Source organism: Colius striatus, chromosome 2 (assembly GCF_028858725.1).
Source record: "Colius striatus isolate bColStr4 chromosome 2, bColStr4.1.hap1, whole genome shotgun sequence".
In the NCBI taxonomy this organism is placed as follows: Eukaryota; Metazoa; Chordata; class Aves; order Coliiformes; family Coliidae; genus Colius; species Colius striatus.
In genome coordinates, this window is record NC_084760.1 from 96,070,912 (window position 1) to 96,090,227 (window position 19,316).

General features: G+C 38.5%; 1 protein-coding gene across 1 annotated transcript in view; it reads right to left on the reverse strand.

Moving 5' to 3' along the window:
• Positions 1 to 19,316, reverse strand: part of FSHR (follicle stimulating hormone receptor) — an 80,062-nt gene that overhangs the window by 18,593 nt on the left and 42,153 nt on the right. Inside the window, exons 3-4 of the mRNA XM_010196653.2 lie at positions 6,831 to 6,905; positions 6,369 to 6,443 (exon numbers count right to left, since the gene is read on the reverse strand). Of these exons, the coding sequence (XP_010194955.2) occupies positions 6,369 to 6,443; positions 6,831 to 6,905 (150 nt within the window). The remainder of the gene's footprint in view (positions 1 to 6,368; positions 6,444 to 6,830; positions 6,906 to 19,316) is intronic.

Genomic DNA, 19,316 nt, shown 5'->3' on the forward strand with positions numbered 1-19,316 from the left:
AACTGCCTGAACGCTCCCACCATGTCCTCTACGTTGTGATTCCTGTCCATGAAATACTATCCCAGAAATGCTGACTCTGTGCCCACAGCCAGGGAGGAAACACAGCCATAGGTATCCACAGAGCTCCACCACATCCAATTCAGCATTTTTTCTTATCCAGGGTAGTACTAAGAACAGGACAAACATGATACTGTCATGCAGCAGGAGGTGGTGCCTGTTGATGGCTGGAAGGAGGGCTGAGTGCAAGGGGGAGGAACTGAACCAGATTGACTGGCTGGAAGATTTTCCTAGTCACCAAATTGTTTGATTTTAATAAATGAAGAGGAAATTTGTGTTCTTGAAGTTTTAGTTATATCTTTGTATTTTTAGTATTAGAGATGACAGAAAAGGCAATCTTTTACTGAGAATAGTAGTTCCTTAAGGAATGTATTGGTAGTGTATAGAAAGTATTTTTTATCCTGGTGGTGAAACAAAAAATATTCTATTGTTAGTGGATGTGATGGATTTTTTTTTTCCATATTCATTTATGGATAAATGAATTGTGGTGAAAAACAGTGATTGAGACTGGAAAAAAGTAACTGCATTAATTTGATGTTTATTATGAATCTAGATTATTTCAGGAGAGTTGCAACCTTTCAGGTTTCATAATCTGAACTGAAACTGAACACTTCCATGTGACAACCATGAGCACTCAAGGTGACACATAGGTCCATAAAATAGCCAGTACAGGTTTGAGCACCCTCTAAAATGGCATCTGGATAGGCTCAGATTTTGGAAAGCCAACTTGTTATCTATCTTATAACAAAAAAGCAGTGCATTATATACAAGAAAAAAATTAAAGAAGTATAGTAAATATTCAAAAAGCCAGTTTGGGAAAGTTCCTGAAATATCACGACTGTTTTGTCTCAGGAATCAAGAGTGGCCTGATATTGCATCATCTGAAAAATAACAGCTGTCAAATGTGACCACGAAAGCTCTACAAAAACACTTTTCAAAAACCATTACTTATAGTTAAATAGAAATCATGATTAATGAAGCAGGTGAATTTCACCAGGCTCTTATTATTTAAAGTACTTCTGCACTTATACTTTGTAAAAAGCCAAAAATATTAGAAGCAATAGAAGAACTGATACCTTCCCTTCTACAGGATTTTAAAGTATACTCTCAGATTACTAGAGATGTACTTGTATTGTTTTAGTTGAAATCTACCTTTAATTTTAAATGAATTATATGCTAAAAATTCCTGAAACTCTTTTTACAAGCCACTTGCTGAATATGAATTAAAGCATGCATTTCCTTTAGTAGGTAAATGAAGAAGCAAACTGTCAAGTAGTGTGTGGCTGTTGCTGGATAGAGGAGAACACATGAGAAGCTTTCCTTTCTACAGTACTTTCCAAAGAATATCTCAGTCCTCATGTCGCAGTAGGGAGAGATGATAGTACTCCAACATATGTTATTCAAACATTGCTCCCAATGGCAACTTCCTCCCAACACATCAAAATGCCATACTGGTTAACAAGGCTCTCATCACACGTGTGCAAAAGAAACCACATTCAAGGCCTTGGGTGATGCTATAGTCTCGGTCTTCCAAAGATGCTGAGTGCTCAATTTGTGCCAGTGTCAACTGAACAGCATGACATGAAGAGGAAGGCATCTTTGACAAATCACTATATATTGAAATAAATCTACAGGTGTCACAAAGCACTGATTGTACAGAGGTACAGAACGGTGATTAGGAGTAGGAGAATATGTTCTCTTAATTAATTGCAGGAAAAGAACTAAAAAAATATTCAGCTGGATCTTCCTCTAGGCTAGATCTTGCCTATATTTTTATTCAACCAACAAATCTCCAGAGGCCTTTAAGTGGATAATCTCGTTAGGAGGTAGATAATCCAATTTACTGAATATCTTTCCTCCAGGACAGCTTTGTCAATATATTTACCATATAACATATACGTCCTTAGTAGCCTCACTTTAAACAAGTGTCCTCTTTAATCTGTGTTATAACTGAGTCCCCCCTTGCCATGCATAAACAGCTCTGTAAGAACCTGTTTTTCAGACGGCTGATGGCTGCTTTCCAAGGCATTAATTGTCTTTCTGAAAAAGCTTACTGGAGTCAGCACTTAACAAAACAGCACCGTAATCAGCAGAGGAAAACAGAAACAACTTTCAGAAACTAATTCCTGGAAGATTCTGGCTGCTTATCTCCAGAAATAGCAACATGCCTGCTGTTTTTTACACCAAATTGGGAGGAGCTACTCTGGCAAAGCTGGTAACACAGTTTAACTCATCAATTTATTATGAGTATGTGTTAAATTACAATCCCAAGTTAGGCAGAGATAAATACATCACTCAGGAAGTGTTACTTTGGTGTCCCTTAATCATGCTGGTTACTTTATACTGCATGTGAGCCTGACTCCAGCAAGAGATTCCTCTGACTCATGTGTCCCAGCTTTGAGGCTAAGTCGAGCCTGTAATCCACTTCTGGGGTAAGGTCTTTAACTGGGAGGCTGCCACAGGAAGGAATGGAGCATCACTTCTTTTTGTTGAAGACTCAACTCCATGAGAAGGGTCACTGATTTCATGGACTTTGCCACATCTGCAGCAAATACCATTCTGTGTTTAGGAAGCATGCCAGGTACGTGTGTGTCAAGTCCTCCATGAAATAAGACCAGGCTGGTACAAGCAGCTATGAGGCTTTGGAACTGGGCTCTGCTCTTCACAATACAAACCATTTTGCAGCTAAAACGCATGCTTTTGTGACCTAAATTTCACCTTTTCTCCAATGATTCAGCTATATGCCTTCAAAATTGATCTGAATGAAGTGTTACTTTTAAATCTATTTTAAACTGAGATTGCTTAATACAGGACATTGACGTATCCACTATAAAAAAGAACCAAAGGACACAGATTACATGTGAGAACTAATTTTGGAAAGAAAATGGGCTTGAATAGCCATCACTACATTATTAAACAATGCCACAGCTCTGCCTAATGAGACACAGATAAATAATCTTGTACTCATGGAAAGGTCAATAAGTTACCATTTTGAAGCAGTCTGTCTCTTTGGCCTGTATCCAGGAAGACCAATTAAAAATTCTCTTCACTTCTAAAACACTGTTGATAAAGTTAAGGATGCATTTTTCTAGAAGATTTAGAGTATTTCAGCATTGCATTTAAAAAATTATTTTTATCTCCTTAGTGTTTTTGCTATACTACTAATGACGATGCAGGAGATAAATACAGTGGAATGCGCAGGAAATGTATTTGTGTCCAAGTTGACAGAGATAAAAACATTAATGTTCAATAAATAGTGGCTGCAACAATCCCACGAAGCTGATGAGAGGACTGACAAGGCTAGCCAGAGCTTCTTGCTTGCCCATAAATAAGAGCTAGTGGCGATACAACAATTTTTGAAGCAGGACAGAGAAAGCCTTCCAAACAACATGTTGCAATGGTCATTAAAATGATGGGCTATGGTTCCTAGGCTCAGTCCCAAGCATTAATATTGTTTAGCTTTTATCTTTTTTTTTTTTTTAATAGTGAAAACTGACAGTAAGTATATATTGTTTTGCAGGGTTTTCTGAATTGTGTTTTAACAATTCTCGTAGCCATGGCACTGTCGTGAGGAACCAGACCACACATTTTGTATGCAGCCAAAATGCCACTGTGTCTGGAAATTTCAGAACCACGATGACCCCAGCAATGGGCAGCTACCCAAGTCTCCCTGTTTTGTCACACTAGTCTTAGCTGGGTCTCACTATGCCTCTTTACACCAAGATACAGGGGTACCTGTGCCTGTCTGACTGGTAGGTCAGATAAGAAAGGGGTACAGAGGTTTACAGCAGGATCTGCAGCATCTCTACCATTCTATGATTAAATCAGCATCACACCCAGCTCACTGTGAAAAGCTCCTTCCTACAAGGACTTCAGGTCCTGTGCCTGATCCCTATGGTGTGAATTGATGTAACTCCTCTGAAGCCAAAGGTATTGTGCTGAATTATACCTCCAGCATAGCTATGTCAAACCTTGTATTAAGAATAAAAGACACATTTGTCTGTTAAGACTCCTGAGCCAAGAAGTCTACACCTTTGGTACTATTTATAGTCATACAAGAGTTTGGGGTTTTTTACCTCTTGAAACAAAGACACAGCATAAATGCATTAGTGGAGTAAAGAGCAAAGATGAATTTTGTCAATTTAAATTAGAGAAACCCTTTGACACAAGTAGGAATGTGAATGAGGTGGCTATGAATAAAATTAGAGATTTTTTTCTCATCACCAAAACAATGAATTTCAGGAAAAGCCTCAACTGGAAAAAGAGCCATAGAAAGAAAATGTGGAGAGAATACAAAATGTCAATAAAGCACTTCATTAATAAGATACATGGTGTAGAGTCAGTAAGAAATGGGATACAATAGTCTGAGGAATCTCTTTCAGTCCTGTATTGTCACAAGAGAGAATACCTTAAAATGTGCCCAAAATAGATTTTCCTCTGATTCTAACCAGTGAGGAGAACTAGTTAAAGAGGAATGGGGAATGTTTAGTTAAAAAACACCAATCCTCTATGTTTTATATATTGGTTCTATAGGTCATAGGAGAGCTGTTGCAGCTGAATTTTGATACAGGTAGAATGTCTTATTGTTTGAGCCAACATCTATGGGAGCATGAAATGACAAATGTTCAAAAGAGGGAACATCCACTACTGTCAGGATTAAAAATTACACTACTCAGATATTCAAACTGCAGATTTATCTTTTCCTCATGACCTATAGTTTGTGTCTCCCAGATTTTAAAAAATCACTGAAATTATTATGTTCATTACTTTGTTCACATTTCTTCTTCAATTTTGAATGAGATAAATGTGCTCCCATTCTTTCTAACCATCTGTGCACCTGACAACTGTACCATCCATAGCAGTCTGTTCTGGGGATTTTATATGGGATAAACAAATGCTGTGTTTTTGTTCATAGGTAGCCAAAATTACTTAAAGACAGGAGTCATCACTGAATGACTCAGTCTTTAAAACAAACGAAAAAGCCATATGATTTCTCCTCATGGCAGTACAGTTTAAAGCTTTATTTCCCTACTGCCAAGAGAAGAATCTATGTTTCAGAACATAAAAAATGATAATCAAGATGACTCTGATAAAGCAGATATTGGTAAAAAATACTGAGGAGAATAACAATTCTTCCGCAACTCTAGCCACATATTCCAGTTCACTGAGGGACTTAAACTGTAATAATTTGTATTGCACTAAATACACTTTATCTGTCAAAGCCCAAAATTTAAATCTCAAATCTTAAAGTTCAAAGTCAAACCAATGCCTCTTGGCATTTTTGAGCTCAGAACCTGTTAGATGCTTATGACTTTTAGAGATCTTAAACACTCATTAGCTTTCTGGGAGCTACGCTTATCAGACCACTGACCTGATTTCATCCTATCTTTAAGAAATATCTAACCACACAATTAAACACTTGTGTACTCAAATGTACAAATCATGGTCAGGCTTCTTGGATGAGTAAGGCTTCTTATGTAAGTAAGGAAAACAAGATTAGGTATATGTGCTCAGGTGGATGGACATAGAAAAGTTAAGCTAATATCCTACTGAGTGTATTTGTCATTGTTAATCAAAGAACATCACAGGAGCTTATTAGACCTCATTGGGGGTTAATGCAGAGGAGAGATTATTAGTCAAGTTAAGATCACAAGCTAAAAGACATGAAAATATTTTAGGGTAACAGTTTATTTTAAAGTTGTGTTCAATTATCACTGAATTGTGATGGCAACCCCATGGGAGAAGTTGTGGCAGCACAGTTGTGCAGCATCATTCTTAATGAGACTGGCTAATGAAAAGTCATATGATACACTGATATGTTTATATTCTAAAGTTTCAATCATTTCACATAAAGTGTTAATGAGAACCACTGCTATAGCACTGCCATTGCTAAAGAAAAGAGAATTTGAATATTTAATATTATGTGCATGAAGTATAACAGAAGGCAGAGCCATAGCAAAAACAGATGAGAGAGGTTTTGTCCCAAAGCTCTCAGGAGGAATTTCAACTGAAAGTTGTTTTTAGAGACAGAAAAAAGGCCCAACTCCATTTTTCATCACTCAGTTTCAAGTGTTTCTAAGAAAGGCTCAAGGATCTTGTGTGAGGATACTCTATGGAGGATATTATCTTCGGCTTTTCTGGGGACTGTGGCAGGCCTAAGAGTGAAAATGTGTATTGACAATGTGCAGCTAGCAGCAGAAGAGAGGACATTATCCTGTCTTATTACCAAAAGTGCACAGCATATGTTGGATAGACATATATGTGTGTCATTCAAAATGACTATAGTATTTTCAAAGAGCAACAGATCTTACAAATATCTGAGGCTTGGAAGGTGTTGGAAGGCATCTTGATCAATGTACACGAGGTTATTTGCCTTCTCAATTCTTCTGCAAAGAGAAATAAAACATCAGAGGAAATATATCAATATATTGATCTTAAAATATCAACGGTTGTCCCATGACATAGTGGTGGTGTCTGCTGAGATGTTCTTTTTGACAGCAGAAAATCTGCACAATTTCAAAAAGCAACATACTGCAGACCAGAAGACCCCATACCTTTTGGATTTCAGAGGTAGTTTGAGGATAAATTTCTGGATAACCAGGGAAAGAAAGGGACAGTTATAGAAGATGGAAAAGATAAATGGAGACTTCTAATATTCCTTTAGCACTATGAATTCTTCAGAGCATACCTGAATCAAACTGAAAAAAATTGATGCTTGCCTATTATGAATCTTTATAATGGTCTTCTTTGAATTTAGGTTGGCCATTACTTACATTTCATGTAGCTTGGGAAGGTTGGAAAATACATTTGCTTCTATGACCTCCAAGGCATCGTTCTGTGAGATCTCTCTGAAAAATAATTTAAAAGCCAAGATATTTCAAGCCATGGTGAAGTAGAGAATGGATAAGTGAAAAATTTACAAGGAACTTACTTCTAGATTACTTTTGAGTCTTAAAAATAAGGTGGATTTAAGATTAGAAATCAGACCTCCAAAACACTGATGAGTTGCTGCCAAGTCAAACAACAGTCAGGAACAGTCATTCTCTGAAACTAAAGTTTGTACTGTAACAGCAGTCCTGCACCTCCTGCCATCACTGTTCCGTGTGTTAGAAGGCAGGGCCAATCCATCATTGGCTATCGGATCTCTGACATCACTAATTACTTAGATTTAATGAAAGCTTTCAACTTTTTGATGGCACAATTTCAGCAGTCGGACAGGATGTTGTCTTGATATAAATTACAGAGGCTAAAATTAAGTCACCAGCAGACATATCCTTATTAGCGGGAGTTGAAGATCACAGATGTAAAGAATTCTTCTATACCCTGGAAAAAACCTTATTTGATCTCTCATGTGTACAATAATGTCCACTTCCAACCACAGAACTGCAGGATAAAAATGGTCAGTTTTCTGTATCAACACATCAGAATGCACATCCTGCTGGTCCAGAATATGTTTGGGTTTTTTCCTCTCTTAATCTATAGGACAGCAAAGAGATGGCTCAGGTTTGGTGTAATTAACAGCTCAGGCATTGTGGTGAATCAAAGGGTAATTACTGCAGTAAAACCTGTCCTGATTACATCCCTTATGTTGGCACTAACCGGGAAAGCTGAGGTAAACACAGCTATGCCAAAAGATTCCCCACTGTCATTTTTGGAAATGCAACAAAAATGTTATCTCCCAGGCTGAGGTCAGCTGAAGGAAGTAAAATTTGTATCACAGATATAACTCAGTGATAGTGTGATGGTCTATTGGATTTTGATGGCAAGGTAAATGTACACATCTTTGGAATGAAACCTTGGATAAATAGATTGCAAACCAGCTGGCACTTGTTCCTCTATGTCTTGGTTTTTTTAAAATTATATTGGATGCAAATAGATTTGAATAGGCCTGAGTTAAAACAATAGATTGTTGATTAGAGATGCAGAGCAAAAAAAAAATATTACAAGTAATAGAAGAAGTATTCCACTTCCTTCTAAGAACTGAACCATACCTGACAAATTGCCTGCCCATTTAAGACAAACAAAAACCTTGCAAAAGAAGATAAATTGCTCCTCTGACTTTTTCTGCTTTAAAAAATGCCTTAGTGGTTTGATATTTTTTATTTTGTCAAAAGGCTCTTCCCTCCTGCTTCCTCAAGGTTTTTACAGAAGAAACCCAGCTCTCCTCTGCTGTTGGAGCTCCATACTGACTGAAGAACAAGAAAATAAAAGTACATGAGGACTGACAATAGGTGCTCAGCAGGATGTGGTGAAAACTGTGTGTGTTTGTCATTGTTGAGCTAACCAGCTCACAAGTGGACATGTTCCTTTTTATTATTTAGGTTTCAGCAGCAACAAAATGATTTGAGTGAGACTGGGTTTCCTTCCCACTATGCTAAGCACACAGCCATTGCAAGTGGTGTTTCAAAGAATTTTTATTCCTGTTTTCCTTAAAAATTGTAAGGCCTACACTAGAAGCAATCACCTCCTATGCTGTGTTTATATGACAGCGCTGTTCACCTGCTTAACTACAGCATAGAGGATTTAACAGTATGTGAGGGATCTCAGACTGTTAAGACTGTGTTTGATTTTGTTTGTGCTCTTTTTTTGGAGGTCAGCAGTATATTTGCCATTTCATGAAATCTAACAATCAGTTCTCTGGGAAATAAAACCACAGAAAAACCAGAACATTTAATACCAATGAATCTAGCCAGAAGAGAGTTCATGCTACCAAACAACTTGGGGAAAAGTGTTGTAGATTTGTCAGCCTTATACAGGCAAAAAAAAAGTTTATTAAGGAACCACAAAACAAGTAGTGACCTCGCCTGACAGCTAGGGCTGCCAAGGGTAATAAATTTTTATGATCCAATCTGGTATCTGACTTTGGAACAACCTGGATGTTATTTTTTTAACAAAAATTTTTAGTGGAATGCCTAAAACTTAATGTTTCTGCATCAGGGAAGTGTTTTAGCTTCCTAAGAGTGGGGTGGGTTATGGGCTTTGTTTCAGTTTGAGAAATGGAAGGTACAGATCTGGCTAAAGTAGAGCATGAGCATGTCACAACACTTTGGACGCCTTGGAGAATGAATGGTTAAGTGAATGAGAGAGGAAAGATAGGACTCTCTAAACTGTTTTTACAATATTAAGTTTTTGAAAGATTAAGTTTTTTATAGAAGAAAACAGCACTTGTATGAGGGGATGTTTCAGAGATTTTGGGAATTTGCATGCTTGTTAATATTCCCATTCACAGGTACAAAGGCAACAGCAGTTTTTAACAAGTAATGAAAATATGTCAATTAAAAATACTTTTTGCTGTCTTCCATCTCAAGCAAACAACTACTGCAGTCATTGTAGTTATGAGCCTCTCAAGACAAGTAACGGGAACAAAAGGAAAATTGCCAATGGCAGAAGGCAATAACCTTTCTGGTGATGGGCTTCATCCTCTGTATTCAGAGGACTGTGGGGAGTAAGGGCAAAGGACAAAATCCTCTGTACCCCACAATAAATTGTGAATCCTTGCTACAATGTCTCTAGGAAATCCTGTTGGTGATAACCTTATTCATCATCACCTTTCTTCACAGAAGAATCGCAGTTTACAGCACTAAAGTGATGGCTACTGACAAAAGGTCATTGCTGTTCTTGTCCTTTGGGGACTCCACATAACTGTTATAGGCTGTCCTTCAGGTAAGAGGGATCAATTAAAAAGCATCCAGTTCAGGAGATCAGTCACACACTGTGAATAGCCAACACCAGTCTGGGTTTTGGTTGCATGATTTGTTTGAACCATTTATTTGTAACTGGCAAAAAAATCACACTCTGCTCATAGAAAACTGAAAGACTACTATCTTGGATACAGATATCTCATTATTATTAAAGCTACAAACTGCTGTCGCTCACATCAAACGACTGAATCTGCAGACTCAGATCCTCTGTAGAGGAGAGCAAATAATACCTGCAGCAGCAGCAGCTACAAACAGAAAACGGGGATTGCTGGCTAGTATTTGTACAAGTGATTTGTCTTACAGTATAAATACACACAAATAGATGATTACTCATAATACATATCTCATTATATGTCATGATGAGACAAGATGGGACTGTTATTAAGTTGCTTGTTTGTAATGAATGATACCATTCACTGTACTGCTAGGTATCACAGCAAATTCACTGGCAATTTGAGCATCTTTTCTGACGCATGCAAGCTTTTGAATAGACAGTATGCAAAACAATCAGCGGCAATCTCTTAAAAAACCCCAAACCTCCAAAATTCCAGATCACCCAGTGGCTGCAGAGTGCTTAAGGGTCTGCTAAATTTCCACTGCATGGATAGTTCTACCAAAGTCAACAGTAATCCTTAAAGGCATACCTTTTTACACAAATACAGCCTAAAAGAGCAAAAGATAGTCAGTGAAAATGTTTTACAAATGGGCAAAGGATAATTGTTTTTATTTTTCTTCAAAGGGAGTGGAAGAGTTTAATGTGTGACAACATCACAGGACTAAGGAATTCCCTCTAACTTGCCATTAAGATAGCAAACTGTATTAAATCATTAAATCTATTGACAAGCAACTGACTGCAGCATAGTTTTTCCATGTGCAGGAGCCAGAGTCAGTGCCATTAGAGAGACAGAGAAAACAGAGAGGAGGAGGAAGGTGCTGCTAGTGGCAGTAAAGTCCTAGCTTGGTGTAGCCTGACTGTAGAGCTGTCCTTAGGCAGGGCTGGGAGTACATCTTCATGACATCTGTGACAGAGCCCAGCATGAAGCACAGGAAATATTCCTCTTTAAACCAGCTGCCCTCAAAACATGACCCATAAGAAACAAGATACATTGAAACTGACTTTTAAACAGTTCTATTAGCAAGGAATTTATAGTTCATGGCTGTTTCTTTGTAGTTCTCTCAAGAAAAAGTCTCTTAAACTAATCAAAGTCTTACAGCAACAGGAAGATGGTATTAAACTCACAAACTAATGGTCTTGCAGCCAAGTGTTCTCACATTTCAAAATGATGAAAGAATAAGAGACCAGATGTTTATACATCTTTTATGATAAGAATTTCTTTCAGTATAAGAGTGGGGCACACAGACAGGGTTTTCCCTAGCAGTTTTCCTCTGCTAGGAAATGTGTCTACCTAAGGCAAATGTATGTGTATGTATGGGTATATATACACAGATATAGAAGTTTAACATAGATGAATAAGTGGAAACTTATGTCAAAATAAGAGCAAAGCATATGCATGGCAGAAGACCAGCTTAGGGGCAGATCACAGCATCAGTCCCTTACACACTGTCCAGTGACATACACTCTTGAGCACAAAAGACCTTGTAATACCAGCAGCAGGAGCACGTGGTGCCCAGTTGGTGCGCGTTTGATGACCACACCAATGGGGGCTATATGGATTTCTGCACTTCATTTTCCTCATCAGACTAAAAGAGGGGGCTGCCCTGTATGTGGAGGTTTCTTGGGCACTTGTTTGGTGCATGCACTTTGCCCACAGTCATGGCACATGACATGAAGGAAGGATTTCTTCTCTTTCCAGCCAAACTGCCCTCATGTGTAGTGCTGTGTGCAACCCACACCCTGCAAACTCCAGCCACTTTGCTTAAATTCCCCTCCAGAGCAGATACCTACAGAGGCTATATATTTGATGTGTTTACCTTATGTTTTCTACAATATATCCTAATTGTGCCTTTTGCCCTTTTATCCTCAGCCTTTGAGGCAGGTTTTTTGTGGCAAAAATGTCCTGTGAATTCCTGTTAACATTTTTTTGCACTTTATAAGTACCTGCAAGCAGCAGCAATCCTGTAGGTGTCAGTTACCAGATTCCCAGACCAGGTGGCCTAACTGGGCTCTCTGCACTGGAACAAATCAGTAGCTTTGCACAGATTTAAGGGGAAAGGGAATAATAATAAAAAAAAAAAGGCCAACAATTTTCATCTTCCCCTACCCCCTCCTTAAATATAAATACTCTTTAGAGCAATTTGTTAGGTTGGTTTTACTTGACAATTTGACTAATGCCACAATTTATATCAAGCTGAAGATGGAATTTGCAGCAGTATGGTGTCACACAAGCAGTCTTGCCCAGCACTCACTGGGTGAGGACCCATGGGAACAGCCTGTAATTCATCTGAACTGAAAATTAAACACCTGTCTACCTCTGTCTCTGTCCTGTAGATGGAAAAGCTCTTATTTCTTTCAGTCTGATCAGAAACAAGCCAGTCTGAAGCCTTTTGAAAACTTCCTTCTGAAGTGACAGCAAAATGCTACTACATTGATTTCAACAGGTTACAAAGCTATTTTTCTTAAAAAGTATTTGAGACTTTTGACCTTTTAAAAATACATAGTTGACACCTTCTCCTGCCATTTGCCTTGTGAACATGAAAAACTTGTCTCCCTACCATGATTTATTGAACACCAGGGAGTTACAAGCTAATATGTCTTAGCAGTTATTGACATTTCAAATACGAATTTGAGCACTGACTCTTCTCATCATCTCTTTAGTTTGCTGAAGATACACACACATGTTGTACTGATCTGTCTAAATATGTGGGATACTCATTTAACCGAGTGTACTTAAGTCATTGAAGGAGGTTATAAGGAGGCACCATTACTATGTCTTCCTGCCTTCTCCAAAGGGCATGACACATATTCTCAGATAAATCAATACAGGCATGGGAAAAATAAAATGCAAATTTCTGCAGAGCAGACGGATAGAGGAGTTTATTTCTATCCGTGTTTTAGCACCATGCCAGCAATCCAGATGAAAGTCTGTTGAGAGTTTGGTTGCATCAAATTAATTGTCCATGTAACAGTTTAAAATTGGTCTCTCTAATCTGAAAATGCGTGATTAGTCTGCAGAATTGGAACTGATAATGACCGGATCCAACAGCAGAAGACACATAATTATAAGAATTGATTTTATAATCAGTACAGTTTGGGGGGGATAGATAACTCCTCACACTCTACCAGTAAGGGGATGTATTATACTAGTTTTAGTTTATTGCCAGCAAAGCTGGAAGTGGATGAATCTTTGTAGAGTCAAACAAGGAGTCTTTGGAGGAAACAGCAGCTTTCCTCAGAAATGCTAGTTCCATGCAGGCAGCTCAGAAAGATGGAGTTTATAACTCAGTGCCCCCCAGCTGCAGGGACAGATGTACCCACTGCCTTTGAGCATCAGTAAATTTTACCTTTGTCTATGAAAGCTTGTAGGGAAGGCAGAAAAATTTCTCTAAAATAAAAATGCCTGCCCCGGTAACAGCACATCTTTCTTGGACCCAATGGTCTCTAGAGGATATTGAGACCATGCTGACAGATAAAGATGGTTGTTCAACTGAGGAAGGGACCTCCTCATTTACAGATGCTGACACAAGTTTCATGCCCACATTGTAACATCCTCTGTGGAAATGAGATAGTAGCATTTATTACCACTTATCTTTTATCACTTCTTTCTTGGCTTTGATAGCCAGCTAATGATGAATACTTTTATTAAGATGACCTGGGAAGATGAGAAGATTACATTGAGGATAATCACTCAGGAGAGCAGCCAAATGAGACAATGGGAAAAATAATTTCTAGAGAAAGTCTATAGGCAGACTGTCTTGGATGGGGAGAATGTATGGTTTCCAGAACCCAAAGTCTAGTATGAGCCTTTCCAAACAGACCATCCTGAAGCAGATTCCCAGATGCTTCAATGGACATTTTTGAAATGTCTTCAGGAAGCACACATGCACAAGAGGCCTCTGGAGAACTGTTCATTACTAACTGCAATGCATTACAGAAACAGGAAGATGCAGAATAGCAAGTGCCTCAGGCATAATTAAACTTTTCAGCTTAGAAAGGAAATTGTAAAAAAAACCCACAAAATCCCTCTTACTCCTCAGTTCTGGCACTAAAAGTCTTCCCAGGCTTATGAGAAGACTCTAAGTATTCACCAGAGTAAATCATGCAATTGTTAAACCCACTTCAGTGAAAACGAATCTCCATGACTTGACCCATCACAAGAAAAATATTACCATTGCCTACTGTTAAACACAATTCTGAATAATATAGCAGCTAACACCATTCACTACGTCTTTCAAATGTCCTCCTGAAGGGATTTAGGCTTCTCACATTCAATGTTACAGTCTCTTTGTGAAATACCTTTTTCTAGTGTGGAGATTTCATTCTGTCTTCTTTTCTATTTGCATTCATTCTTCCTTTCCATAAAAACTGCTTATTATTTTTCTGGTTTATGTCTAACTGAGGCCTTGACCATACAAACTCTTATCCCCAAGCTTTGTCTTCAGGCTCAGCCAAGACCCTACTGCATAAATATTTGCACGATAAAGGACTTTAGATATAACTTACTTGGGAAAAGAATATTCTTTTATGCCTCCAAAGTTAAATCCAAACCTCTGCCTTGTAACAGACTGCCAGAGAAAACTCAAGTAACAGAAAGAAGCTACTAAGTCAAAAGCTTTATAGAGTAAGTGTGCAACAAGAGTTGTCTTATCTGACTTCAATACTGTGCAGAAAAAAACTACCATCAAGCCCAAATCTGCAGGTTCTAATTTGGAAGATGCAAAGATGACATACTACACAAACATGGGAATTATGTACAGTCCCAAATCCTTTGCTAAATGTCTGATGGCAGCAAAGAGGAGCCTGATTCAATAAATTTAGTCTTATTTGACAAATAACTGAACAGCTCTCTGGTGAAATCCTGGAAAATCACATGTTTCTACCTGAATTTCCCTGACACAAATAACCCTCTTCATCAGCAAACACTCCAAGACTGCACACACACAAGAAAGATTTGATAGGGAAAGTGAATATGTCATAACACTTGAGACAAAATTTAAGATATTATTAGATTTCTATGTTTGTGTGTATATGAACAACATTTCACTAAATACAATGAAAATAATAAACCCATGTCCACACAATGGTACCTACTCAATTAGCCAGCAGCAGCCTTTCTGCACATCTAATCCTATTTCCAAAGAAATACTCACCTACACCATGAAGAGTCCATCCCATGACTATGCTATGTAACTCAAACTTGTAGAAAGGCTTGACAGACAAAAGCTTTCTGCTGTCGTCTGCTGTTATAGTGCTTTAACAAGAAAGTCTTCAGACTGGCTTCAGGTGTTTGATTGAGAGCCCTCACTATCGATTCCCACAGAGTCTCTGTAGGAATGAGGCAAAACCCTTGAGAATCCAAAGACAATTCCTGGCCACTTGGCAGCAACCTGTTTCTCCTGTATGAGAGCACTTTGATGTCCCTGGGAGCCCTTCTCCTCCACATTATCTTGGGTAATATCTAATTGAGGACATAAAAAAAAATGAACATAGAGATGATGCAAAAACCTTATGTGAAGTAGTTTTTCCTTCCTCATCAAAGGAAAAGTAATAAGAATCTTCCTCTTCAGTCACAGCACTTAAAGAAGGAGACGGAGTAAGAAATGTTTGAGTAAAAAATGATGTTTTATTTAGAAGTTACTATGTCTATTCCTTTGGTGTACTGCACTGCATCTTCTGTCTGGCTTCCTGTATTGATGTAAACAAACTGAAACTTACAGTGTTTTCACAACATGCAAGCCTGGGAAAAACTTCTATTTCCAGTAAAATCTTTTGAAAAAATACTACTGATGAGTGGGGGGAAAAAAAATCCTGAAGAGATCCCAAACCACAAAAATTACCATTTGGAAAAGTCAGGTTTATTAAAAGAAAAGAAAAGAAAATTAAATCCATCTTTTCTGATTACTATCATTGCTTTAGTTGAGACTGAAGGAGACTTCAGACTCTCCGTCAGAAGACATGGAATTTCATTGTTTTTTAATATATTGTATCTGTGTTTACACTAATATTCTACAATTTAGAGGAGTGCAGTTTTGTCTCTAATTTTAAATAAGTATTGTCCCTAGAAAGCACACAGTTCAACACATAAAAGGACACAGAAATACACAAACTTGAAGGCAGTCCCATGAGAGCAATTTAGTTTTCAGATTTAAAGGAATGTTTTGTGTACATTAAATACCAAATTAAAAACTAAAAGGCAATTGCTGTATTGTTCCTTCCATCACACTGAAAACAAAACATGGATTTAGATTATTTTAACAGGAAAATGAAGAAACAAATATAAAACATACCATGGAACATGATCTGAGTTTCCTCTGAAACACGTTTTATCTTGAAGATACACGAATCCCTATTAATTTTGACTGGATCCCTGGACAGGAGTGCACTTTTCTTACATGCAGAAAGGTACAACAAACAGAAACCCATCAGCACACACCTCATTCTTCTACACAAAGGTAATATGGTTTTGCTATATTCTCTTAGTTTGAAGAGGGCTTTGCAAAATGGCTTTGGTTACGAGATTCCTTAGGTGAAGCTCTTGTGCCCTATGCCCACCTGGGAGCCTTGAATGAGGACAGAACCAGGCAGCAGCTAAGTACAAGGTTTTTTAATTTGTTTTTTGTCAGGAGGCTAAATTATTGGTAACATGAAGTGGCAGGCTCAGGACATGTCTCTACAGTCTCTACACTGTCTCTACAGTGGCGTCTATGTAACTTGACCATGTTAAGCTTTACTTGTCACAAGCTTCTTACTAATCAATTTTATATCTTATTTTCAGTTATATGAATGCAACTCTGCGAGTCCCAAGAAGCCATAAAGAGAATACTCTGTTTATTTATGAGACCTGTTAAAAGACATTCACGCTATACAGCACCTGCATTTCTGGTCACCTTTTTCTTTATGTGCTGCTAAAGTCAATCTGAGGACATCAATTCACTGAGGACTGAGCGGGGCAGAGAAACTCATGTTCACTTGGATATGACCTGAACTCAGTACACACCTATTTCCCATTCCAGAGAGTTCTGTGACTCTCCTAAACACGTTTTCCCTCATCATTCAGTCTGTCCAGAAGGGTAGCAACAGGATACATACTCTTATATCCTCCTCCTCCTTAAAGACGTGTAGATGGAAACTCATTAGGAGAGCTAAGGTGTGTGCGTGACATGACTAACTAGTCAGGAGGAGAGAAAGGTCTCCATTACACAGGAAAGAATGCTCTTGATTTTTCTTCCGGTCATATTTAGCTAAAAATAAGGTGAAAAGATGCTATAGAGTGTGACTGGCAAAATCTTCCATCTATCCATATGTGAGGCACAGCACAGACAAAGCAATCCAGTCTTTCCCCAGTGACCCACAATCAAGTGTGGACACACCCACTAAGGCACTGGATCTGCTGCAGACCTGTTTCCAAATCTGGCTAAAAGGGGCTGCTGCTGAAAGCTGGCTGTAGCAGCCCTAGCTTGCCATGAATCACCATCTCCTGAGGGCACAGGCTTAGATAACCATCTCATGGTCTACAAGTCATTAACCTGATCAAGTGAAAATAAACCATTCATCACAGATGTGCAGACTGGATATGAACAATTGAACTAGAAATTTGGGGGGTTCCAAATCCTATTACCCTCTGCCTGAGTCATTCTCCTGTCACGTGCAGCTTGTTGTGATGCATTTTGTGTGGGCTGTAGGGTAGGGGGGTGGGAAACAACAGAAAGACCACTTTTTCATTTAGTCTTAAAATTACTCATAACACACTCAACAGAAAAGAAAAGAACAAAATGGCTACAAAAGCGGGAAATGTAGCAGCAATGGAAAAACTTCATTGTTGCATATTGTAGCTTCATCTGAATTCCAGAACAAATCTGAATGAATAATATTTTTTAATTTGTTTAACTATGCTAATAGTCACCATGCACTAGTGGTTTTAGCAGAATTTTTTCTTTGTATGTATGACTCAAGAATTACCATAGCAACTTGCTTCCTAATTAGCCTTCAGTTACTAACAATCAATACGATTAGACAAGGTCAACGCTAGAGTAAGCTCTATAGATTTTTAAAAAGGCTACTGAGAGTCAATAATGGCAAGAAGAGGAGGAGTGGGCTCCTAGAGGATCTTCCCCAAAGGTTTGTCACTGCTCTGCTATTACTCAGGCTCCTGTGAACAAAAGGACCCGTGGCAAATGAGAGCTTTCCTGCTTACCTGACTGCAGAAAGCTTTTAACATGCCAACAAAATTCACAAAATATGGAAAACAGAAGCATCCTTAGATCTGCAGATAAAAGGAAGCCTTACTGACACAATGCTGGGACTGATGTTCACTGCACACCACCAAACTCAAGAATAAATATAGCATAGATTTTTATCAATGTTACCTAGGTCTACAATCAATCTCCTTGTGTCGGAAGGATTCCTGCAAGCTGGAATAAGGTGAGATTGTCCAGTTCACAGCAAGAAGCTCCCTGGGATTTAACCCTGTGCAGTGTTTAGCTGAGATTCCATTAGGAAGTCTTCCCTCTAGTGATTTAAGCAATTGCTCATCACTGACACAATTTCACCCTGATTTTTACAGCCTGTTTCAGTAGTTAACATGTTATCTCTTATCCTGAAAGCACAGTGTCTGGTAGCACAGTAGGATGAAAACATAATGTGCTATTCAGAGATACTCTGGGTCCCAGGAATAAAAAACAGGCTCCTTGGTACTGACAGATGAAGGCTTGTGAAAAGCCACTTTACTTGTTAGCATGTTTAAGTCTGCTACCAAGAAACACAGGCAAAAGCAAGCTTATTTTTAAATAAACGCTGTGTGTTGTCAGCTATGCCTCGGCACACTGCTGTTGCAGATGAACTGTGATCCATTTACTTGCCTCTGTAAAAATATGCCACTGCTCGAGTGTCTCTTGAGTGTTCCCCTCTGGATGTTAACTCTCCACTGTGGCTGTGCCTTCAGCCTCAGTTCATCCCTGCATCCCCGACAGAGAGTCAAGCTCAGAGAACAGAGGAGGTGATACATGGTACATTGTGAAAATGTAATGACAAGATAGTCTGAATAGTGCCGTACAATGGTACTTCAAGCTATGGACTTTTAGGCACTATGCCTGGAATGAAAGGATTTTAAGCTCAAAACAGGGAACTTTTATTAGAATATAAGCTAGGATAGTTAATGTAGAAAAACCTTAAAGGATATTGGAAGAGAATTGAGAAGACTTTATATCCCACTCTATCCTGACATTCAATGCCTTGGAGAAAGTTTGGAGTTCCTCAATGGCTTATTCTAAGTGCCAATAAAGTCTGCCCAGACCTTCTGTGAAATGCTGTTCATCACCTCTGGCGCTGCTCCCTGCTCCCCATTGCAGGCTTTGGGTGGCATATAGCCAACTCTGGCCTATAAACCTTCTGCCACTTGTATTACCTCAAAGCTACTCCTCAATGAAGCTCACAAAGTGAAG